The sequence below is a fragment of the Saccopteryx leptura genome, chromosome 4 (genome assembly GCF_036850995.1).
Source record: "Saccopteryx leptura isolate mSacLep1 chromosome 4, mSacLep1_pri_phased_curated, whole genome shotgun sequence".
NCBI classification, from domain to species: domain Eukaryota; kingdom Metazoa; phylum Chordata; class Mammalia; order Chiroptera; family Emballonuridae; genus Saccopteryx; species Saccopteryx leptura.
Window position 1 is genome coordinate 177,248,631 of NC_089506.1, and position 26,708 is coordinate 177,275,338.

Genomic DNA, 26,708 nt, shown 5'->3' on the forward strand with positions numbered 1-26,708 from the left:
GGCTCCCATTCTCAAACAGTGGAATCCAAAATTGCCAGTTATCAAATTGGTTTGCTGTTCGTGAAGAATAAAGTGTTTGCATCAAAAGGTAAATCAGTACAGTACTTGCTTCATCATTGACTTGTTACTGTATAAAAAAATGTTGACTGAACAATGTATTCAGTGACTTAATGATGTAGTTCACTTACATTTCTTCACCAGCTCTTACCTTTTTGCATATCAGTAGCAGACTTCATGGACTGCTATGTGTTTACAGACAACACTTTGAAAAGCTCTGCTTGTAAATGTCTTCTAGGATGCATAACTATTTATGTTCCAAGGTTAGGGCTCAGCATACTGTAGACTGTGCAGCCAAATTCACCCCTCCTCCTACATTGTAAATAAAGTTTTATTGAGTCACAGCCACACCCTTTCATTTTAATATCATCTCTGGCTCCTTTTCCACTTCATTGGCAGAATTGAGTGATTGTATGAGAGACCATCTGGCCTACAAAGCCTAAAATATTTAGTATCCACTCCTTTAAGAAAAAGTTTGCTAGTTGCTGCCCAAGATAATTTGGTCTGATTCTAGTTAATTATTATAAATATTGATATAACAGTAAAGAAATGTAGTCAAGTTAATCAGAAATTTCTGAAGTATATAATTAAATATACTTACTGTCTCTGTAGATCCAAACACCACCTGGCACAATCTGTGAAGAGACTTTGGCAGTACTTGGTGAAACAAGAAGAAATTCAGGAAACCTTTATCAGAAATATATTCACAAAGAAAAGATGTCTAAATGAGGTTTGTATAAGTTAAAACCTGCTTACTATTTTATTATTGAAGTCCTTTGTATTATATTACTATAAAAATAACTTGCTTTTTACAGACTATAGAAAACTCATTTTTATATCATAAGTATATTCTATGCAGTTAATGTATAGAAAAGTAATTGAAAAGGCCCTGGCCGGTTGGCTCAGTGGAAGAGCATTGGCCTGACATGTGAGTGTCCTATTCCCGGTCAGGGCACACAGGAGAAGTGACCATCTGCTTCTCCACCCACCCCCTTCCCCTTTGTCTCTCTTTCCCTCTCTCTCTCTCTTCTCCTCCCACAGCCATGGCTCTATTGATTTGAGCACATTGGCCTGGGCGCTGAGAATGGCTCCTTGGAGCTTCCTCCTCAGGCACTAAAAGTAGCTCAGTTGCAAGCATGGCTCCAGCTGGGCAGAGCATTGGGTAGGTCCTGGTCAGGGCATATGTGGGAGTTTGTCTATCTCCCCTCCTCTTACTTGGAAAAGAAGAAAAAAAAGGAAAGAGAGGGTCAATATTTTCTTAAATCTGTTTTATTTAAAGTAATTAATTCTGACTGACCTGTGATGGCACAGTCGATAAAGCGTCAACTTGGAATGCTGAGGTCACCAGTGTGAAACCCGGGATTGCCTGGTCATATGAGAAGCAACCCCTACAAGTTGATGCTTCATGCTTTTCCCCTTCCTCTCCTCTCTCTAAAATTCAATAAATAAAATCTTTTTAAAAATGAATAAAGTAATTAATTTGGATATATTTTGGCCTTTTTTCCCCCAAAAGATATTGTTTAATAATATTCTGTATCTTTATTTCTTGTTTTGAGCTGTCATGATCACCAATTTAAGAGACAAAGGAAAAAGTTCTTTGATTTTTATATGACAATTAAAAAAAGTTTATCTTAGAAGTCTAATTAAAACTAGGTTTATATACTGAAAACATTTCAAATATGTACATTTTTTTCTATTAATTATGCTAGTGAAATTTTAAAAAGTATAAGAATAGTGTAAATCAGTGGTCCCCAACCCCCGGGCCACGGACCGGTACTGGTCCGCAGAGAAAGAATAAATAACTTACATTATTTCTGTTTTATTTATATTTAAGTCTGAACGATGTTTTATTTTTTTTAAATGACCAGATTCCCTCTGTTACATCTGTCTAAGACTCACTCTTGACGCTTGTCTTGTAAGTTTGACAATTACATTTTAAAATACCACAGTTTTTATGCCGGTCGCCTAATTTTATTTTGTGCATTTATCCGTCCCACTCTAATGGCCGGCCCGTGAAAATATTTTCTCTCATTAAACCGGTCCGTGGCCCAAAAAAGGTTGGGGACCACTGGTGTACATATTTGATTATACCTTGATATTATCATTATAATGATTATTTTTCTCAGTTAATGCTACTAAAAAGTTTCAGTTTGATAATACTGGGAACTTGCACTTGAATGTAAATTAACGTTTTGTTTCCTTCATTGAGATAATTTTGCTATTAAAACAAAGTCAGGTAAACTAACTGTGGATTTAGTGATACAGTTAATTCCTTATCTTCTCATGGACCAGTAACAAAGGGTTCAAGACTGGCAGCTGGTCTGTGGATCACGTTTTGAGAAGCACTGAACTAGTCTGAAAGCAAGCTTTGTACAGCTTTTGAAGTGGAAGGAAAAAAAGGAAGATATTTTAGTTGAACAAATTAGAAAATAGAATGACTTCTTAATAGACAAGTTAGCAGAAAGCAAGATGACACCTAACCTCATTGAAAATAAAATGAAAATTATATATTGTCTCTCAGTTTATGCACTAATTTATGAGGCAATTGCATATGCCATTAATTAGTACTTGCCTATTTATGTAAGTATATTTGACTTAGTCAAACCAGAAAACATATAGTATTCTTGCTAACTTAGAAGACTTTTGACATATGTACCTTAGTATAACATTGAAATCTAAGTAAACAATAAACACAATAGATAGAATACAAATGAAAGTATTTCTATATAACCTTAAGTAAGATATATCTTAAATATTTAGTGTATGATGTACCATTAAAACAGTTCAAGACAACTTTTGTATGAATAAAATAAATGAATTTGCTAGATAAGAATGTCAGACTAATTAGCATATATTTACTTGTGAAGTAATGTTTCTTAGTTTAAATATATATATATCTTTGCCTAAAATAATGTATTACAAGTTAAAGCATTCTGATAATAGTGTATAAAGCAGTGCTGCATCACTCCATATAAAAATGCTTACTATGCTTGTTACTTCTTTGGCTTCTCTGATGTGTCTTGTTATATGAATATGCAAATATGGCATAATAACTTCAAGTATTAAAATATTTTTTAAAAAAAACATTGTCATATTTAATTAATATAGTTGTAAAAAATAAAACATTTCTCTACCTCTGATATATTTAGTGTATTTGGGAGAAATAGTTCTCAAAACAAGCAAAACAGAAACTATTGTACCCACTAGATTGTCTAGAATCAGAGTAGAATCATTAAGGGAATAGAATAATATAAATATAATGAAGCCAAAATGAGTAAGAAAAAATACCAGGTAAGTAAGTAAAGTTATTTTTGTATTATAATTATTTTAATACAAAGCAGGAATATGAATGCTGGACTAAAACCTTTATATCAGTAAACTAAATATTTTCTCTGTACTTTAGGTTTGGGGTTTGTTTTTTTGTTAATCTGCAAAATGAACATAATACTTTTACTTTGCAGTATTTTAAAAAATACATTTAACTTATTTAAAATTCTGGCATGATTAATAGTAGTTATTCGGAATTTATTGTTAGCACTTTGTTGTTTTATTCTTGATGGTGATACTCTTAAAGATAGTGACATTTAATAAAAGGAATATAAAAAGAAAAATTTATATAGTAAAGATTGGATGGAACAGAATAAAATATTAACTTTATAGAGTTGGTATAAAATTATTTAATATTTACTGGAAAAGTTGACCAGCCTATTTTTTTTCATTAACAAAATTACCTTTTTTAAAAAAATGATGATACTTAAACACTTGAGTCCAAATCACTCTGGTTTTTCAGATAGTTAGCTGTGTTTGAAAATCATATTTTATCATCTAGTATATTCTGGTGTATCCTCAGGGGTTTTTTCCCCTATGTAATCAGTAGTGGTAAATGCATTTTAAAATTAGGTCTTCTCTATTTCTATTTATTTGGAAATTAAGTGCAGATAACTACAAATAGACTACATCTGAATCACTCTTGACCAAAAAAAAAAAAAATGTTTGGCAACTGTCATACTTGTCCCCAATTCCTTTTTCTGTTTTCTTTCATTTTCTGAGAAAAACTAAAGCCCTTGAACCAGCTTTTTTTTTAACTAGTGCTAATATCCCTTATAAGAAGCATGTGTGCCTGAAACTTACATAATTCTATTAACCAATGTCACCTCAACGAATTCAATTAATAAATTTAAAAAATAAGACTATACCTTTAAATCACAACCTTACAGGATAATATTAATATGTTTTTGGAGATACATAGACTAAATTAATAAAAAATTAGTATACTTTTATTATTTTTCCAAAAAATAAAATAACAGCATGTATGCCTACAAACAGTTTAATCAGCATTTCTGGCTAAGTCAAGACAAGGAGAGAATTAGAAACCTAGAAATCAGATTTTTTTTAATCAGAAATTTTCATGAGGAGTGAGATCATAATGCAGACAAAGCATAATACTATGTAAGAGATCAATTTAACATTTTTAGTTGATAGTACTGCGGCACCGTAGCTTTGAAATTTGTGATATAAAGTACCTGGAGCACAATCTTGCTTTAATTTCAACATTTCAAAGTAAGTTAAGTGAGCAAAAATTGCTTAGGTGGTAAAATAAAATTTACAAGTGGTTGTTAAAGAGTGTTGAGGGATAAAGTTTTTCTAACCCCTTACTCGTACCTGTGCACCCCACACACGTTATTCTTTAAGATATGTGAAATTTAAAAAATAATAACTTAGTCTAGTATTGTTTTCTAGTAAATTTGGTTATAAATATAGTTTTTTTTAAATCCCCAAATTTTGCATATTACATCTGGTCTTGACTCTTTGTCATGTGATTATTCTTTCTTGATGAAGTCATTAGAGGACAACTATGAAAGCATCAAAAATTCTGTGATGGAGGAGCCAAACATCAATAAGGTACAAAGCATCATTCAACTGAAATTAGAAATTGCATTCTTTAACAAGAAAAATAAAGTGTTTTCATTTAATTTTGGACTGGACTTTGTTTACAATGCAGATTACTATTTCCTCAATTTATTCTTCTTTTATTTTAACAAGTTAAATGTTGCAATTATAACATTGTTTCTATTTTAATAAAAGAATGCAATTTTAAAGGGAGTTGAATGTATCCTGTTTTGGCTGCAGAATTTTCTGAGTAAATACAACTAAAGTTCTTAATAAAATATAATTATAATAGCCATTATAGAAGTATAGTAGTCTTGTTCTGTTTTTGCAAGTATCACTTTTAAAGTTAAAATTCTTTTCTTTCATATTAATTTCTTAAAATAGAGCAAATACTATTATGTAGCATTTATTTTACTGATAAAAACAGAATATAGCACATTGCCTTGTATATAGTAAGTACTCACAGTACTTGAGAACAATGGCACAAATGATGAGAACAACAATGAAATAACTCCCAAATGTTTAGTGATCACACTTTCGAAGATGACTTGATACATGATTCATGTGTTTCTCATTCTGATTTTAAGACCATCTCAACAGAGCCCTGTCCAGTGGCACAGTAGATACAGTTGTCACCCCAAAGAGCTGAGGTCACCAGCTCTATCCCAGGTTTGCCAGCTTGTTCCCAGGGTCGCCGTCTCAACCCTGAGGTCACAGATTCGAGCCCCAGTTAGGGCACATATGAGAACCAATCAGTGACACAACTAAGAGGAACAACAAATTGATCTCTCTCTCTTTCCCTGTCTTTCCCTCTTTCTCCTTCTCCCTCCCTTTCTTTCACTCTTCCTCCCTCCCTTAAAAGAAAAGAAAAAGACCATCTCAACTTTTAGGGAGAAAATTTCTTAGATTTTTTTTTTAAGACTGAATTTCCACCTCTAATTCTTTCCCAAAGGAATCTTTTGGTAAAATAGGATAAATAATTTTATAAAATTAATAAAAAAGATTGATTTGATGTCAAATTTATATTCTAACTAAAACCTTGGCAAAGTAAATATATGCAGTCCATACTTACTGTATTTCTCCAGGTATAAGTGCACTTTTTTTCAAAAAAGTTGGGGTCTAAAAACTGGGTGCCTCTTACACAGTGGTTGTAGATTTTTTTTACTTGCATTTCCCACTTTTTTGCACTTGTTTTTGTGCTCATTATTGAAGACAGTGATTCATCATCAGACACAGATGAGGACAAGCTAGTGGATGGGAGTTTTAACAGTGATGAGTTGTATGAATTTTATGATTAATAAAATTTGAGTTCAATAACTATGTAATATTTTTTTTTTCAAATTCTGGGCCCCAAAATTAAGGTGCATCTTATACGTGGGGAAATACAGTAACTTTGGAAATTGCTAATGACCTTTGGGAGTTTGAAGAGAATACAATTCAAACAATCAGTGACCAATATTTCTTGCCTTGTAGTAATAATTAATTACTATTGTCTTTATATATGTTATCATGAATCCTTAGCCAGAGATTTTTCTTTTGATACTCTTTATAAAACGTTAATAACAATGTTATACAGTATTTTTTTTTTTTTTTTGGTATTTTTCTGAAGCTGGAAACGGGGAGAGACAGTCAGACAGACTCCCGCATGCGCCCGACCGGGATCCACCTGGCACGCCCACCAGGGGCGACGCTCTGCCCACCAGGGGGCAATGCTCTGCCCCTCCGGGGCGTCGCTCTGCCACGACCAGAGCCACTCTAGCGCCTGGGGCAGAGGCCAAGGAGCCATCCCCAGCGCCCGGGCCATCTTTGCTCCAATGGAGCCTTGGCTGTGGGAGGGGAAGAGAGAGACAGAGAGGAAGGGGGGAGGGGGGTGGAGAAGCAAATGGGCGCTTCTCCTTTGTGCCCTGGCCGGGAATCGAACCCGGGTCCCCCGCATGCCAGGCCGACGCTCTACCACTGAGCCAACCGGCCAGGGCCAATGTTATACAGTATTACTGTAGTCATCACACTACATCACAACTTAGTCATTGTGTTTGGTTAACATCATAACCTTTTTTAGCCAGAGTTTTCTAAGCCATGTGTGAAAATTTTATTTTAAACAGCTTCATTATGTATACCTGACTTGCAATTACTGCACATATTATAGTAGAGCTTGTTTAACTTTGCATATGTGTACATGGGTGAAGCCATCAGCACAGTCAAGATAATTAATATATTCATTACCCCCAAAACTTGAACTCCCTTACTTTTCTCTTCTCACCTCTGCTCTCTTTCTCTCTAGACAACTACCATTTTGTTTCCTGATATTATAGATTAGTATGCATTTTCTGAAATTTTTGTGAACGAATTTATACAATATGTCTTTCTTTTTCCTATATACTTTCTCATCATAATTATTTTGGGATTCTTCCATATTGTATATTTTAGTATTTTCTTTCTTTTTATTGCTCGGTTGTATTCATTGTATGGCTATACCAAAATTTATTTATCCATTGACTTGTCGATGAACAGTTAAGCTATTTCCACTTTGGAGCTATTTCAAATAAGACTAATTAGAATATTCATCCATAAGTCTCTTTGTATAGGATATGCTTTTATATCTCTTATGTAAAGCCTAGGAGTGGGGTGGCTAGATTATATTGTAGGTGTGTGGTTAACTTGTTAAGAAACAACTTAAGTATTTTCCAAGGTGGTGAAAACATTATATTCCCACAAGCAGTGTATGAAATACCAGTTGCTTCATATCCTTGTTAACACTTGGTATGGTCAGCCTTTTATTATAGCAATTCTTGTAGGTGTATAGTGGTAGTTCATTTAGTTTTTAATTTCCATTGAATATCTGATCATGTGCTTAATTGTCATTTACATAACTTTTTGGTTGAAGCATCTTTTCAAATGTTGTATATATTTTGTATTGGGTTGTATATTTCATTGAGTTTTAACAGCTTTTTATACATTCTAAAGACAAGTTCTTTATACAAGATAGGTGATTTGCTAGTATTTTCTCCTAGTTGATTGCTTCTCTTTTTATTCTCTTTACATTGTTTTTAAACTGCAGAAGTTCTTAACTGAAACATTGGACCTCATCAAAATTCTTTCTGTGTATAGATTTTCTTTCTGTTGTCATATCAAGAAATCTTTGCAAACCTAAAGTCACAAAGATTTTCTTATATTTTGCTCTAATATTTTATAATTTTAGTTTTACAATTAGGTCTGTGACCCATTTTGAGTTATTTTTTATATGATGCAAAGTATGGATCACAATTATTTTTTAAATTATCTGTGTATCAATTTTTACAACATTCTTTGTTGAAAAGATTATTCTTCACTGAACTGCCTTTTCCTCCTTTAAAAAATCAATTGACATATGTGTAGGTTTATTGCTGGACCTTATTTTGGACTATTGATCTATTTGTTTATGCTCATACCCTACTGTCTTATTGCACTACCCTACTCTCTTATTGCACTGACTAGAAATTCTAATCTAATATCAAATAGAAATGGTGGAAGCAGACATTCTTATTTTGTTTTTCATCTTGGGAGAAAGCATTCAATCTTTTGTCATTAAGTAACGTCATCTATAGAGTTGTTAGATGTCATTTATAAGGTTGAGGAAGTTTATTTTCCTAACTCGTTGAGAATTTTTCATTAGAAAAGAATGTTAGGTTTTGTCAAATGCTTTTTTTGCTACTACAGTCATGTACTACTTAACAACGAGATACATTCTGAGAAATGCGTTATTATGCAATTTTGTTATGTGATCATCAAAGTGTACTTAAACAAATCTAGAAAATATAACTGACTATACACTTAAGTTATATGGTATAGCCCAGTGTGTCTCAACCACTGGTCCATGGGCCAGTCCACCGGAAGTTTCACGCTAGTCTGCAAAAGAGTTAACCACTCTGATATTGTATGAAAATTATAAATCCAATGATCTTAGTCAAATTTGCTTATATTCAAGGTGATTCCTGCCTTAGTGGTCCCTGAAATAATTGTATTTCACTGGTCCCCAAGTGTAAAAAGGTTGAAAACCACTAATATAGCCTGTTGTTTTGTAGGGGAGGAAAAATATCTTTTCCACTGCCCTTCTGGCTTCTTGGCTGAGACATTCCTGTAATAAAAGGCAGATTAAAAGAATAAAAACAGCCTGACCAGGTGGTGGCACAGTGGCTAGAGCGTCAGACTGGGTTGCAGAGGACCCAGGTTTGAGACCCCGAGGTTGCCAGCTTGAGCACGGGCTCATCTGGTTTGAGCAAAAAAAAAAAAAAAAAGCCCACTAGCTTGAACCCAAGGTCGCTGGCTCAAGCAAGGGGTTACTTGGTCTGCTGAAGGCCCACGGTCAAGGCACATATGAGAAAGCAATCAATGAACAACTAAGGTGTTGCAACGTGCAATGAAAAACTAATGATTGATGCTTCTCATCTCTCTCCGTTTCTGTCTGTCTGTCCCTGTCTATCCCTCTCTCTGACTCACTCTCTGTCTCTGTAAAAAATAAATTAAAAAAAAATATATAAAAACAAACAAAAGTTTAAGAACATGAATACTTCCTATATATTAATATCTATATATATGGAAGAGACCCAGGGACACTGAGGAATTTGCTAAAATGGCTGAAGCCAACTTAAATATCTTTCAGCTGAAGACAAAAGAAGATGTTGAGAGTAGGGTGAGTCAGTTATGGGAGGTTACCAGGAAAAACACAGGAACAAGGATAAGGAGGTTATGCAGATTTAAGTCTCTGCCTCTGCATTGATAAGTTTCTAGTCTGACCAAGTGGTGATGCAGTAGATGGAGCATAGGACTGGACTCAGAGGACCCAGGTTTGAAACCCCTTGAGTGCAGGCTCATCTGGCTTGAACGTGGGCCCACCAGCTTGAGTGCAGGGTCGCTGGCTTGAGCTTGGGATCATAGACATGACCCTGTGGTCACTGGCTTGAGCCCAAAGGTTGCTGACTTAAAGCCCAAGGTTGCTGGCTTGATCGGGGAGGGGGCGGGGGTCACTTGCTCTGCTGTAGCACATACGAGAAAGCAATCAATGAACAACTAATATGCCGCAACAAAGACCTGATGCTTCTCATTTCTCTCCTTTCTTGTCTGTCTGTCTCTGTCTGTCCCTCTCTCTATCTCTGTCACCAAAACAAAAAAGTTTCTAGAGGCTAGGTCACTACCCTCTTTCTGGTACTAATGGAGATTTCCCTTACAAATGTAAATATCCTTTACAAAGGATAACTTGTACTTGGTTTTCAGAGCTTCTCCCAAATCTGCTGTTTCTTAAATTGATTAGCCTAAAATAATTTTTTTGCCAAAGACATATGTTTTAGAGTGCAAATTCAAATTCTGTTCCCCTACAGCTTTTAGGCTAAAAACTGCCTGTTCAGCATGTTACTGTACTAAATACTGAAGGCAACTGTAATGCATTGGTAGTTGTGGAATACAATGCATTATAGTATTACAAGGGCTACAGAGTCACTAGGTGATAGGAGTTTTTCAGTTCTATTAAAATTGTTTGTTTCTCTGCTGTATATGCAATTGTCCTTGAACAAATATCATTATGTAGTGCATAACTGTGTTGAGGTGATTATATGATTTTTTTTTTAGTCTGTTAATATGACTAAATAGGTTGATGTATTTGTTTAATTTAATTTTATTTTATTTATTTTTATTTTTTTTTTGTATTTTTCTGAAGCTGGAAACGGGGAGAGACAGTCAGACAGTCTCCCGCATGAGCCCGACCGGGATCCACCCAGCACGCCCACCAGGGGCGACGCTCTGCCCCTCCAGGGCGTCGCTCTGTTGCGACCAGAGCCACTCTAGCACCTGGGGCAGAGGCCAAGGAGCCATCCCCAGCGCCCGGGCCATCTTTGCTCCAATGGAGCCTCGGCTGCGGGAGGGGAAGAGAGAGACAGAGAGGAAGGAGAGGGGGAGGGGTGGAGAAGCAGATGGGTGCTTCTCCTGTGTGCCCTGGCCGGGAATCGAACCCGGGACTTCTGCACGCCAGGCCGACGCATTTGTTTAATTTTAAACCAACCTTGCATTCCCAGGGTAAGCCCTATTTATGGTCATCATGTGTTCTTTTTTACATATTGTTAGATTTGCTTTAAGAATTTTTGCATCTGTGGTCATGAGGGATATTGGTTTGTACTTTTCTTAAGGATTTGGGGGGTGGTTCGTTGGATCAATCAATCTTTGGTTGATTTTAAACTAATGCTGGCCTCATACAATTGGGAAGTATTCTCTCTAATTTTTTGGAAGAAGTTTTACAGAATTAGTATTATTTGTTCCTTAAGTGTTGGTAGAATTTGCCAGAGAAACTGTCAGGGCCTGGAGTATTTTTAGCTACAAATTTAATTTCTTCAATAGATATAGGTCAGTTCAACAGATATAGATCTCTATTCATCTTGAGTGAGCTTTGGTCGCCCAATGTCTGTCTGTCTGTCTGTCTTTTTTTTTTTTTTTTTTTGTCGCTCATGTCTTTAAGAACTGAGAATGGTCTTTGTATTGTTATATATGTAGGTTGTTTTAAAAAAAGAATATGTACCAGTGACACTCTATGGTTCACAAAACCTAAAATATTTACTATCTGACCTTTTAATATTTATTAGATATTATCAAAGGATTATAATACTAAGAAATGTGGTAAACCTACCTTTAATAATTCAAATATCTTGATCCTTTAAAGTTAATTCTTTATAGCTGGGGAACATAAGCAATTAATGAAGTTGTATGTTATATCAACTATTGTATTATATGTAAAAAAGCAAGTTTGAACAAATTTAAATTCCCCTTGTCAAGTAAATTATGTTTTAGGGATAATGAGCATGTAAAATAGAACCTTTGGATTTGAAATACATCGTTTCTGAAAATAATTTATGCAAGAATGACAGAATGGCATATTTTATTCTTTCTATACTAAAATCACTGTATTTTTATATTTTCCTTTTCTCCATTTAGATAGAAGCAGATTTGGGATATCCTGGAGGTAAAGCAAGAATTATTCATAAGGAATCTGATATCATTACTGCCTTTGCTATTAATAAAGTAAGTACATAGACATTTTTCTTCAAATATTTAATATTCATAGTTGGAGAATATTTCCTTTTCTGTTTGTTTATTCAGTATTAGTATTTTTCCCCAAAGATATTTCTCATTCCTAAAATTGCAATCTGACTAAATTTTTTATATTATAAAATAATTATATTGTTTGATAATTATTTTTTTTCATTTTTAATATATAGCAGATAAAGTAATGTTTTATTACTATACATAGAGAAGTATTAAGTATTTATATATGCAATAACCTTTAAAATTTATACAATGCATTATAAGAGTTAATCCGAATAAAAGGGTTTCTATTTTCCTTGTATGATGAATATGTTGAATGTGGGTCTTAGTATTAGATCAAATTTAAGCTTATATAACTCATAGACATTCTCCCTTTTTGACTTACAGCTATAATAGCTGTCCAATTCGAGTGTTTTCTTTGTATTCCTTAGCCTTTTACTCAACATCTTCCTTAGAGCTGTTCACAGAGGAGGTGGCTTTTTATGTAATGGTCAAGGTTGAAATTTGTCTTAGTCATTTTTCCCTTCCATCTTCCCTAATTGCTTTACTGTAGAGTTTATCATGACTTCTAGATACTCTTATATCCTTTTATTTTTAACTTAAAGCAGTGGTCCCCAACCTTTTTTGGGCCACGGACCGGTTTAATGTCAGAAAATATTTTCAAGGACTGGCCTTTAGAGTGGGATGGATAAATGTATCACATGACTGAGACAAGCGTCAAGAGTGAGTCTTAGATGGATGTAACAGAGGGAATCTGGTCATTTTTTAAAAATAAAACTTAGTTCAGACTTAAATATAAATAAAATGGAAATAATGTAAGTTATTTATTCTTTCTCTGCGGACTGGTACCAAATGGCCCACAGACCGGTACCGGTCTGAATATCCTATGGCATCCATTTAATAATAATCATTCCATCTAATAGATTCTCCATCTCTTTATGCCGTGTGTCTCTTTTTGTTTTCTCCTAGATAGTTTCTTTGTCATTCTGTCCTCATCTTTTCCTGTATTCTTTGTCTCGTTTCCCTCATAACATCTTCCCCTAAACAATGACTAGTTCTGTCAAGACAGGCAGGTTTGGAAGCAGCCCTTAACCCCAAGCAGTTCTCATGTTGTAATGGTATATACAATAATGTCAAATACAAATGCAAAATTATTGTCTATACCCAATAAGTACCTTTCTTCCCCTGAAGAAAATATAGTTTTTAATGTTTTGTGCTATAAAACAAACTAGCATGTTGCTTCTTTGTGAGGAGGGATACCTATAAGCAGCTAGTAATGAACAATCATCCAGATATACAAAGTTTGTCATTTACTGTGTAAGAGTGTACCTGTTTAATTTTTATTTCTCCAGAGTTGTTAAATTAGTAGTTGAGAAATAATACCTTTTTCTTTACATTGCATTATTTAAAAATGCCAGTGATATTGAACTTTTCCCATTTGTTTAGTTGTGAATTATCTGTGTCAAAAACTGTGAAGGAGCTCTGAGATATTCCCCTGCCTTAAAGTTAGCAAGTTAGCTTTCACAGTTTAATGGATGTTGTTAAAAGACACAAGACTTCTGGAACAGAAACAAAGGGCAGTTTATTTCTAGAAGCAAAAGCAGTACCCAGAGTTTCAGTATTTTTTGCACCGGTTCCTGAGCTACAAGGCAAGAACCAGATGATACCTGCAAACATAGCAGTTTGCAATACAGGAGAGGAACTCTGAGTTTACAGAACCAGTCTTTTCTAATGTTAGTAAGCATAACTGCCCTTTGATCTAGAGGGGGAGATTATAGCCATTAGACATCCTAGAGATAATATTGTAAACAAAGGGCAGACCATGACTTACTCATAAAATACGCAGAGGGGACCCAGGAAGAATTCTCTCAGCAGTCTACTTAAATCCTTTTTCCACTTATCTCTAGGATCTCAGGTTTTTTCTAGTTTGTATTAGCATTTTACGTAATGTTGGAAATACTAATCTTCTCTTCTCTTGGCTGTCAATATCTCCATTTTCTACTTTAGAGATGAACATTTTTAACTCATAGGTGTTTAAAATTTTTTTATTTAATTGGACCCACTTTTCATTTATGATCTCTTTCTCTATCCCTACACTTTTTCTACCACTCTTTCTCTACCCTATACTGTTTATGATCTTTCTCAAATTGTTTTTCTTTTTTTTTCTTTTTTTTATTTTATTTTATTCATTTTTAGAGAGGAGAGAGAGGGGGAGAGAGAGAGACAGAGAGGGAGAGAGAGGAGAGAGAGACAGAGAGAGAGAAGGGGGGAGGAGCTGGAAGCATCAACTCCCATATGTGCCTTGACCAGGCAAGCCCAGGGTTTCAAACTGGCGACCTCGGCATTTCCAGGTCGACGCTTTATCCACTGCGCCACCACAGGTCAGGCACAAATTGTTTTTCTTACCTGAGACTGAAAGGCTTTATGTATATGAAAGTGATATTATCTTATTAGAATAATTCACTATTCTTTCTTTACTCTGGTGTTCCTGAGCTCCCTCATCTTTCTCTACCTTCCAGGGCTCAAGTGCCTCCCTCCCTTTTTCTAAATTATGTAAATCTTAGGGAGATTGTACCATTCTAGTGAACTAGAAAGTGCCTGAGGAAGAAATAAAGTAGAATATCATTACTACTTACAGCTGGCTTTCTGTTGAATGCGCTTCAATTATCAGAACATAAACATATTTCCAAGCTCAAGCTGATGACTATTACATTCAAAAATTAATATTAAAATTAATTTAAAGTACTCATTTGTGAGGATATTATATATTCTGTACCTTAAAATTACCATTTTTTATGTTATTTTATAGTTTCCAATGTCAAAAGTAGCCCATATGCATGTTGTGCTTTATTATTGAAACATTACTGTATGATTTATTTTTCAGGCAAATAGAAACTGCATAGCAATTGCTTCAAGCCATGATGTTCAAGAACTGGATGTTTCTGGAATTCTAGCTACTCAGATCTATGCTTGGGTAGATGATGATATAGAAATGGAAACCAAAGGGTACCCTTATACTTTGTTTTTATTCAGTAACATTGCAATTTGAATGATGATTCCACAGAACTATAACTTTCAAAAGATTTTTTAAAGGAATATTCTGAGATCTCTGGTCAGCAAACTGCGGCTCGCGAGCCACATGCAGCTCTTTGGCCCCTTGAGTGTGGCTCTTCCACAGAATACCACGCACAGGCACTACCTCAATAAGGAATGTACCTACCTATATAGTTTAAGTTTAAAAAAGAAATTTCAATCGTTGTACTGTTGATATTTGGCTCTGTTGACTAATGAGTTTGCTGACCACGGTCCTAGATTATAAGTAAAGTGGCAGCTGACATGCTAAAGAGTAAAGAAAGAGGTATTAGGCTCTCTAAAGAAATCATACTCTTTTATGGATTCTTGCTGTATTGGCCAAGAGTTTGCTTAAAGGCTTTGATCACTGTAAAAAAAAATAGAAGACTGGATAAAGAAGCCATAAGAAATGATGACATCGTATCATTTATAACAAAATGGTGGGATCTTCATAACATTATACGGAGTGAAATTAGTAAATCAGAAAAAACAAGAACTGCAGGATTCCATACATTGGTGGGACATAAAAACAAGACTAAGAGACATGGACAAGAGTGTGGTGGTTACGGGGGGCGGGGGGAGGGAAGGAGGGAGAGGGGGAAGGGGCAGGGCACAAAGAAAACTAGATAGAAGGTGACGGAGGACAATCTGACTTTGGGTGATGGGTATGCAACATAATTGAATGACAAGATAACCTGGACATGTTTTCTTTGAATATATGTACCCTGATTTATTGATGTCACCCCATTAAAATTAATAAAAATTTATTTATTAAAAAAAGAAATCAATTGAGGGTTAAAAGAGAATAAGTGAAGGGATGTGAAAATATTCAACTATGAAGTTATTGTCATCATATTGAAGTTAGGAATTAAGAGCCAAAACAATTTATTTTAAAGGTAAACAATTAATTTTAAAGACATGTTAGAGCTTTCGGGTATAACAGAAGGAAAATAAATGGGTTGCTTTCATTTTGGTTGACATTCTTTGTAGGTCAGAAGATTTCTTGGTTATACATGCTCATGATGACTTAACAACTGTGCAAGGTACAACCCCGTATACACATAGCAATCCTGGCACTCCGATCAACATGCCATGGCTTGGCAGCACGCAGACTGGTAGAGGAGCATCTGTGGTATGTAAAGTTAAAAATATTTACATATAAATATCCTATTTTTTCTACTAGCTTAATAGATAAAGCATGATTTAATCAATGTTATCTAAAAATTCTTAACTTTTTAGTAAGTCATATTTTCTGCAAATTGTAAATTTTGATGATGAAGAATAATATGTTTTCATTTTTAAAATATAAGAATATTTTAAATAAATAATCTAAATACAAAGAGCTATACATATTTAAGTAATAATTACTTGGAACTTACTGGTCCAGATCAGCAAGCTGAGGTCTATGGGTTAAATTCTACGCAACACCTTTTTTTGTATACACAGCATACTAAGAATGGCATTTACATCTTCAATGGTTGAAAAAAAATCAAATGAAGAATGATATTTCATGAGACATGAAGGTTATATAAAATTCAAATTTCAAAATCTCTAAATAAAGTTTATTGGAATATAGCCATAGTCATTTGTTCATATCTTGCCGATGAATGCTTTCATGCAACAAGGGCAAAACTGAGTATCTGAGAGAGAGAGACCATATGCCCATAGAGCCCAGATTATTTATTATCTGATTCTTTAAAAAAAAAAGATTGCTAGTTCCTAGTCTAGGCAATATCTTTTCATAGATACCAACTAACAGCTAGGCCAATATTAAGTGTGACATTCTTTTAATGCTGAGACAAGTATATTCTGTTTTTGAACAAAGGAAAACACTGTAATTGTTTTAAATTTAAGCAAAATATAAAATGCAGATGAACTAAAACAATTTTTCTGTAATAATGGAAGGCCTTGAGCCCTGATCACCAAAGACATGTTCCACGTTAAACCTCCAGCAGACTGGGCTTCCTGTATTGATACTTAGGGTATAGGGATTGATAAGCAGAATCAAAGAAACCTAGAAAATTCTCTCAGGGGCTTTCTAAGTGGTAGAGTTTTTTTGTTATTTGGGTTTTTTTCAGTTTCCTATGTCCTGTAGAATTCTTTCTTTGGCCAAAAATAATTTTTTTTTTACTAATTAGAAAGGGTAATTATTTAAATAAAGCCTTAATCGTCTTTAATAATATGTTAGGATATATTTTATACTTAATGCAGTTCCTTTATTGCTCATACCACCTTATTATTCTCTGAGATGTCTCTTGTAGCTATAATTACTTCTATTTATCATTCTTCACATGAAGCTTGAGGCCACAAAGGTCAAGTGATTTTTTTTTCTTCTTTTCCAATTGAGAGGAGGGGAGATAGACAGACTCCCATTGTGCCCTGACTGGAATCCATGCAGCAACTCCCGTCTGGAGCCGATGCTCTGCCCATCTGGGGCCATGTTCACAACCAAGCTATTTTTGGCTCCTGAGGTGGAGGCTCCACGGAGCCATCCTCAGTGATCAGGACTGATGTGCTTGAACCAGTCTAGCCATGCCTGCAGAAGTGGAAGGGGTGGAGATGCAGATGTTTGCTTCTCCTGTGTGTCCTGACTGGGAATCAAACCCAGGACATCCTCACTGCTGGCTGATGCTCTACCACTGAGCCAAACAGCCAGTGCCACATCAAGTGATTTAATTCAGGTCCCTATCTCAAATTGTGGTAGAGTTTGTATTAGAACCCTCCATTCCCCTTAGCTTGTTGATTTCAAGTAGGAGCATTTTAAAATTAAATTGAAAAATTTGAAATACAGTCTAGTAATTATTCAGATGAATGACCTGGTCCTTAATAATTATTTTCCAATTGACAGATATATTAAAATTCATCTATAAAACCTACTGATATTATTAACTTTGACGGGAATTTAAAGATAATATACAAAATATGTGAAAAGAAAGAATAGACACTTTTTTCCCAACTTCAGTTTCAAAGAATACAATGCAGTTCTTCCTGTAACACCTTTCTTTGCTGATCTCCCTGTTTTCACACTTGCTCCATCTGTTCTGTACACAGCAGCCAGAGTTGCTGTTTTCTAAAGCATCATTTAGGTTTTCACTTCCTGCTTAACACTTTCAGTAATCCCGGTACAACTCAAAAAGAACAAGTCCTTATTAACATGGCTTCTAAAGCCCTATGTGATTTGACCCCTGCCAGTATCTCCCTTCATTCCACACCTGATTCTCTTTGCTCTTCTTCATACAGTGGCCTTTTTTTCTGTCACTGGAACTCATTAGTCTCATTGCCAAATCATAGTCTGTGCCTTGCATTCTGCTTAAAATGCTTTTTCTCTTTTACCATTTAAATCTTAACTCAAATTCCCATAGATTTCCCTTACTTACCTAGTGAAGGCATCTACTCCTCCCTACTCTAACCCCAGTAATCTAGGTCGCGTTATTTCATTGTATCATCTCTGTAGTTTTTATTTCTTTTGAAATTATCTATTATATGGATGTATTTTTTATATACCCTGTATTATAAGCTCTTTGACAGGTTACTTTATGCCTGCATTATACACTGGTGGTTTCTAACTGAAATAGCATTTAACATATAGTAGGTGCTCAGAAAATATTTTGTACTCCAGAGCATTACAATACAGAATTTACCATTGTCGTTCCTCTTAGGGCTAAATTTTCTTCCTGTCTATATAAGGACATGTTATTAGTGAGGGTCATTGTGATTTGTAAACAATAAGTATTTGGATTACCCCACTCCATCCTAAGACACTGATAAAATGTGTTCTTTTTTTATATGGATCTTCTAAAATAATTAATGACATTTTCCCCATATAATATTTTATATATGCTTTCAGGAACATTTTTAAAGCTATGTTTATGAATTATTTTACTCTTCATTTCTCTTTGATACTTTAGTCAGAAAATATTTAATTAGGAAAAAGATAAAAGAAAAAACAGGAATCTTTAGGCATTTCTTTAAGAGGAACATGAGATTTAAATGTGATTTACTATACAAAAGTAACATTCAGCAGGTTTTCATTTTTTGTGAAGAATTGATAAAATATTTTCTTAATCTCATTATTTTTTGATTTATGAATACTAACAATAAAGAACACTTGTTATAACCAACTTCTGCTTTATTAGAATGTTATCTTTATTTTTATATATCATTCAGTGTTTCTATCCCTCACCAGTTTTCTGGGTAACTCCTTTCTCCCTATCAAATCCCCAAATCCCCAAATCCCCCTACTCCTCACTACTTCTGCTAACTGAACAATTTAAATTGAAAACAACAGCAGCAGAAAGTCTGCATGACAGAGATGCTACAAACTCAGCGTAATATATAACTGGAGTTATGGTGCTGTATCCTATTTAATGTTCTATAAATTAAAATTATCTCTTTAATTTCATATATATATATATATTATTCTTATTTGACAGGCTTTGTAAATCATTCAAACCATGATTTACAAATGGGTAAATAAACAGTTCCAAACGATCAATTTAAAAGTTATGCAATTTTCTGTTTACCTCTTTTTTTTTTTTTTCACATGCTTCTGCCTGTTTTTTTAACCTTATACTATTCAGGACTATGCCAATAAATTTAATGGGATCAGAAAAGAATTGGCAAGTAAGGAGGTAAGACTAAATACTCATAGTTTGTTCCTAGATCCTAGTCAGTAATGCAGAAACTGTATGTACACACCTAACTGCAAGAGAGCTGAGCTATTAAACTTCATTTCTGTTACCATATTCAGTGACCATATTCAGTGTTTTTACCACTCATAATGGCAATTATGGAATCACATATGAATGTTATTTGAATTTCCTGTCACAAGTAAAAATATTTTTAAGTAAAAATTTTACTACTACTGTTTAACTAAAGAACAATTTTTCTTTATTAACAGATGATTAAGAAAGCCATTAATAATGTCAGAAGAATGACTTCTCATCCCACTCTTCCTTACTGTAAGTTGATAATTATTAGCCATTATCTAAAGAATTTAAAGGAAACTTTTAGTTTAAATCAAAAGATAGTCAACATTCACTTTAATTTTTTTGTAGAGGATGTTTGCTAGCAAATAAGATCTTCATTTCAACATTGGATAAAAACAGAAAAAGAAATTTCTCTGAATTTATAAAGGAGCCTAACATAAAATATAGTAAAGTTTGAGCATTTTGACTTCATATTTTTAAGTTAGCATATTTTATTTCAGAACATTTCTGGACCCTTTACACAATGTTAAGTTGTAGTTGATCATTATTGTTATAATAATAGGGTCGCTCCTATCTTCTATTATATAAACCACAACCATATCTTGGTCATACATTGTCTTATTATAATAAGTCTGTATTGTATTAATTTTTTGTTAGTTTTTTATCTATAAGATACACTAATAGTAAGTATAGAAAATAGCTATTATAAACTCTTCCAAAACAAGACATATTTATCTTGAGTTAATCTTTCTTCCTTTAACAAAGAACTTAATGGGGAGTTTATTAGAAGTATTGAAGTAGAGAAAAAATAATAGAGACAATTTTTAAATTAACAGGCGGCCAGAAACATTTGTCAATGCATAAAACCTATCTTTACTCTATACAGTAGGGTTTGGAAGTGTCCTGAAATATTGAAAATACTTCATTTTTTCACATCCCCATGACAGGTAATTAGCTTACAGGAAATATTTTCTACCTCAATCCCATAAATTTAAATAAAGTGATCCCTAATTTCAAACCCAACTAATGGACTTGCTTTAAGAGTCATTAGGTAACATGAGACCATTTCTGTCTTGGGTTAAGTACTTGCTCTATTTAGAGAAGTACTGTAACTAGCAAATAAGGGACTTGTAAAATTAAAAGCGAGTTAATTAGTGTGTGTTTGTTTTTTCCAGTATACGTATCTTTTCATGTCACGAACAAGTCCCACAGATGAGTAACTTAGTTCAACGATAAATACGTTTTATGTAGTGGAAATGTTATGAGACAGGATTTAAAATTTTTTACTCTGGATGTAAGATACCTCATAATATGTAATTTCTTCTTTTGGGGTCAATCTTTAAAAAATCTTAGTCACTAGAAACCACTACATTTTGACTTCTAATTTAAGGAAATTTATAGATGCTAGGCTAGTCAATTGGATTAAAATAGAAATGGGAGTCTTAAAAGAACTCCCTTTTTAATATTTTGAACTTATTAAGGTTTTAACTGTTGTAGTTAACCTGTTCCTTACTGCTTTGACACCATTCTTGAGTTGCTAATGAGGGGCATTTACTCAGACAGCCTGGTTACAGAAACTTTTAACTTGTTTTGGTGTAGAGGGAAAAGAGCTAACATTCCAGTCTCAGGAATTCTACCTACCCTCCCCTACCAGCCCCTTGTTCAAACATTTCTAAACAGGTGGAATCCATTTATTTTAAATACGTGGTAAACAGTATGGAATCTTGGCTAATGTATGACTACCTATGTGCTAGATCTTTAAATACATGATTAAAATTTCTTATGACCTCTGTACCTCATTAATACTGATAATTATATTTAATATAAATTGAGTTCTATATGTATCATTATGGAAGAAAATAGGCTCAGGGAAATTAAAACAAATTTCCTAGTATCACACAATTAGTAAATGGTGAGATGAATTAGTAATGATTTAGCTTGTTCATGTTTCTCAGTGAAACAAATAACATATTTGAGGTATCAAGTCAATCAGAGTAACTGCTAGAAATATTTTCTATTGTCCGTGGCTTGATATCTCAGTTGGTTAGAAAGTAGTCTTGATACACCAAGGTTGTGGTATTGTTCCCTGGTCAGAGCACGCACAAGAATCAACCAGCCTGACCAGGTGGTGGCGCAGTGGATAGAGCGTCGGACTGGGATGTGGAGGACCCAGGTTTGAGACCCCGAGGTCGCCAGCTTGAGCGCGGGCTCATCTAGTTTGAGCAAGGCTCACCAGCTTGAGCCCAAGGTCGCTGGCTCAAGCAAGGGGGTCACTCAGTCTGCTGTAGCCCCCCTCCCCAATCAAGGCACATATGAGAAATCAATCAATGAACAACTAAGGAGCCTCAATGAAGAACTGATGTTTCTCATCTCTCTCCCTTCCTGTCTGGCATGTGGAAGTCTGTTGGGCAAATGAATTTGTAAAATTTGTGTTATTTAAGTTTGCTCACTTTTATTGTTAAAAATGGCGCTGGGCAGTGCCAGGTATGGCATCTGTGAAATTGCTAATTACCTTCCTACTTAGGAAGGGCCATTGTCTTGCTAATGTTTGCTGGAGGGGAGGTTTTATGCCAGAAAAGTTTTTAAAAGAAAGGAGAGGAAGGAGGAATGGAGAAGAAGTCAAGATGGCAGAGGAAGAGAGAGAAGCCAGTTTTGCAGAGTAAGAAGCCATGTTGACAGAGGTGAGGGGGCTTTTGTGAACAACGCTGAGACTGGTGGGGCCTTTGATTCTAGGAAAAACCAGAGAAGATTCTCCTGGTTGTAGAACTGGAGAATGTGTCAGTTAGCTTTGTGAGCTCTGAATGGAAAGGGAAGTGTTTTTCCCTGTTTGCTTGTCAGCCGGAATGAGACTTGAATAAAGGAATGGCCTACCATTTTTTGGCTCCACTGTTTCTTTACCATCTGCCCGAATCTAATGGGAACCTGCATCTGTATGGCCACCACGGCAACAGCTGTGACTATTTGCCTTACAAAGTCCCAGGTTCAATTCCCAGTCAGGGCACATAGAAGAAGTGACTATCTGCTTCTCTACCCCTCCCCCTCTCCCTTCTCTCTTTTTCTCTCTCTCTCTCTTCTCTTCCTTCAGTCATGGCTCGAAAAGTTCTAGTGAGTTGGCCCTGGGCAATAAGGATGGCTCCATGGCCTTGCCTAAGGCACTAAAATATTGATAGCTCGGTTGCTTGGCAATTAGAGCAGCGGCTCCAGATGGCAGAGCATCACCTGGTGGGGGCTGGCCAGGTGGATCCTGTTCGGGATGCATGCAAGAGTCTGTCTCTCTGCCTCCCCACCTCTCACTTAATAAAAAATAAAAAATAAAGAATCAACCAATGAATGTATAAATAAGTAGAATAATAAATCAATGTTTCTCTCCCTCTCTAAAATCAATAAATAATTTAAAAAAACATTTATGACACTTGTTCTTATTTTTTCAGAGAAAAGTGTATAAATTTAAATATTAATAGTATAACTGATAAGAATTGGCTCATTAGTAACCTGAAGAATTTAAAAAAGCTATTTATTAAAGGCTATTAAAACATCATTGATATGATTTCAAAGGAAAGTAAAATTTATAGAAGTCTGATTTAATTGCTTCTGTTGTTTTGTATGAGTGTATGTTCTCAATCAAATAAAAGTATATCCTATAACTATCTGTTTGTTTGTTTAAGTGAGAGGAGGGAAGATGGAGAGACAGTCTCCCACATGCACCCTGACCGGAATCCACCTGGCAACCTCTGCTGGGGCTGATACTCAAAAACTGAGCTATCCTCAGCACCAGGGCTGACTCTTGAACCAATCGAGCCACTGGCTGTGGAGAGGGGAAGAGAGAGAGAGGGAGGGGAAGAGAAGCAGATGATCACTTCTCATGTGTATCCTGACCAGGGATTGAACCTTGGATGTCCACATGATATGCAGACACTCTATCCACTATGCCAACTGGCTAGGGCCTATAACTATCTGTTCTTATGATTAAGAGTACAGTGTGCAAGTGAAATTTCATATAAAGGTAAATTCATATAAATTGACTGTGATTTATTTCTTAGGTGTTTCTTCCATAAACATTTCCATTGGATTAAAAAATAAATTTTCCAGAATTTCTGAAATAAATTTTCAATTTTTGCCCTCTTATAATGCAGATCTGACAGGAGCTCAAGATGGAAGTGTCAGAATGTTTGAATGGGGCCATTCCCAACAGATAACCTGCTTTCGCTCTGGAGGCAATGCAAGAGTTACAAGAATGAGATTTAACTACCAGGGAAATAAGGTAGTATATAAAAATGCAGATGGGAAAATTCTTTGATTATGTTGGTGGTCTATAAATATTACTCTTTGTAGTTTCTGAAAAGAAAAGCTCAGTGAGCTAATGGTAAAGCATTGATCTATATGAATTATTTAAAATTTTTTCTTCAAGGTCTCTTATATTTGTTTGGTTCTTCCTGGAAAGACATGTATAGGTCTCTTAAAAGTCACTTAAATTATGCTTAAGGACTGAATATAGGATCACCTTATATTACACATTTTGATTAAACACCATTTATCCTCTGGAACCTACTCAAAATATGGTCAAGTACTAGGTGGCAAGTAACATCTAGGAACTTATTAGAAATGCAGATTTTTGACTATGTCAGACCTACTGAATTACCATCTGCCTTTTAACCAGATATTCTGATGATATGTACACACATTAAAGTTTTAAGAAGCACTGCTCCACAATGGCACATCAACGAACTAGAGCCTAGCCACCGGTTTTGTAAATAAAGTTTTATTGGAACACAGCTACTCCATTGATTAGTTGTTTTCTGTGATTACTTTTCCACTGTAACAGCAGAGTTCAAGAGAACAAAGACTTGATAGCTGGCAAGCCTAAAATATTTACTATAGATTTTTTTGTTTTGTTTTTTGGTGGGGGGTTTTTTGTGACAGAGACAGAGAGAGACAGATGGGGACAGACAGACAGGAAGGGAAAGAGATGAGAAGCATCAGTTCTTCTTTGCGGCACCTTATTTGTTCACTGATTGCTTTCTCATATGTTCCTTGACTGGGGGACTACAGCAGACCGAGTGACCCTTGCTCAAGCCAATGACCTTGAGCTCAAGCTGGTGAGCCTTGCTCAAACCAGATGAGCCCATGCTCAAGCTGGCGACGTTGGGGTTTTGAACCTGAGGGTTTTGTGTCCCAGTCCGATGCTCTATCCACTGCGCCACCACCCGGTCAGGCACTATAGGGTCCTTTAAGAAAAAGTTTGCTAACCCTGTTCTATTATATCTTAATGTTTTCACTTCCCATGATCGTACTTTCCTCACTCTGCCTATATCTGCTCCTAATGTCTCACTATTTTTTAGTCTTTTTTTTTTTCTTTTGAGAGAGAGTGTAAGGGAGAAGAATGAGAAGCATCAGTTTGTAGTTGCGCCACTTTAGTTGTTCATTGATTACTTCTCATGTGCCCTGTGCTTCAGGCCAGAGACCTTGGGATCGTTGACGCGCTCAAGATAGTGATCCCACGCTCAGGCTTGTGAGCTTGTTCTCAAGCCAGATGAACCTGTGCTCAAGCCAGTGACCTTGGGGTTTCGAACCTGGGACCTCAGCATCCTAGGTCGACGCTCTATCCACTGTGCCACCACCAGTCAGGCATTTTTTATTTTTCAGTTACAGTTGACATACAATATTAAATTATTTTCAGGTGTACATATATCAGTGATTATTATTTTTTTTTTTTTTTTTTGTATTTTTCTGAAGCTGGAAACGGGGAGGCAGTCAGACAGACTCCCACATGCGCCTAACCGGGATCCACCCGGCACGCCCACCAGGGGGCGATGCTCTGCCTATCCGGGGCATCGCTCTGTCGCGACCAGAGCCACTCCAGCGCCTGGGGCAGAGGCCAAGGAGCCATTCCCAGCGCCTGGGCCATCTTTTGCTCCAATGGAGCCTCGGCTGCGGGAGGGGAAGAGAGAGACAGAGAGGAAGGAGAGGGGGAGGGGTGGGTGGAGAAGCAAATGGGCGCCTCTCCTGTGTGCCCTGGCCAGGAATCGAACCCGGGACTTCCGCACGCCAGGCCGACGCTCTACCACTGAGCCAACTGGCCAGGGCCTATATCAGTGATTAGACATTACATAACTTACTGAGTGATCATCCTGATGTATCATGTACCCATTGACACCATACATAGTTATTAAAATATTGACTGCCCTGGCCAGTTGACTCAGTCAGTTAAGAGCGTTGTCTTGAAACAACAAGGCTGCCGTTCGATTACTGGTCAGGGCACATATGGGAAGCAACCAAAGAATGAACGACTGAGCAAAAAAATAAATGAATGCTTCCTTTCCCCATCCCCTCTCTCTTTCTCTGCCTCTCTAAAACTCAATTAAAAAAAAAATTAAGCCCTAGCAGGATAGCTTGATTGGTTGGAGTGTCATCCTGGAGCATAGAAGTTGCCAGTTTGATACCTCAGTCAGGGCACCTGCAAGAGCAGCTCGATGTTCCTGTCTCCCTGCCTCTCTGGGAAAAAAAAAAGAATATTGACTATATTCACTTCACATTCCTCATGGCTATTCTTTTTTTTTTTTTTTTTTTTTTTTAAATGAATTTTTATTAATGGTAATGGGATGACATTAATAAATCAGGGTACATATATTCAAAGAAAACATGTCTAGGTTATTTTGTCATTAGATTATGTTGCATACCCCTCGCCCAAAGTCAGATTGTCCTTCGCCATCCTCTATCTAGTTCTCTGTGCCCCTCCCCCTCCCCCTAACTCTCCCCCTGTCCTCCCTCCCCCCACCCCTGGTAACCACCACACTCTTGTCCATGTCTCTTAGTCTCATTTTTATGTTCCACCAATGTATGGAATCATGTAGTTCTTGTTTTTTTCTGATTTACTTATTTCACTCCTTATAATGTTATCAAGATCCCACCATTTTG

At 35.7% G+C, this 26,708-nt stretch overlaps 1 protein-coding gene across 1 annotated transcript in view; it reads left to right on the plus strand.

Moving 5' to 3' along the window:
- LOC136403400 (dmX-like protein 1) overlaps window positions 1-26,708 on the plus strand; it is a 120,986-nt gene that overhangs the window by 76,026 nt on the left and 18,252 nt on the right. Inside the window, 7 exon segments of the mRNA XM_066382073.1 lie at window positions 670-787; window positions 4,897-4,959; window positions 11,902-11,988; window positions 14,897-15,018; window positions 16,075-16,216; window positions 19,985-20,045; window positions 23,927-24,054. Coding sequence (XP_066238170.1) covers window positions 670-787; window positions 4,897-4,959; window positions 11,902-11,988; window positions 14,897-15,018; window positions 16,075-16,216; window positions 19,985-20,045; window positions 23,927-24,054 — 721 coding nt within the window.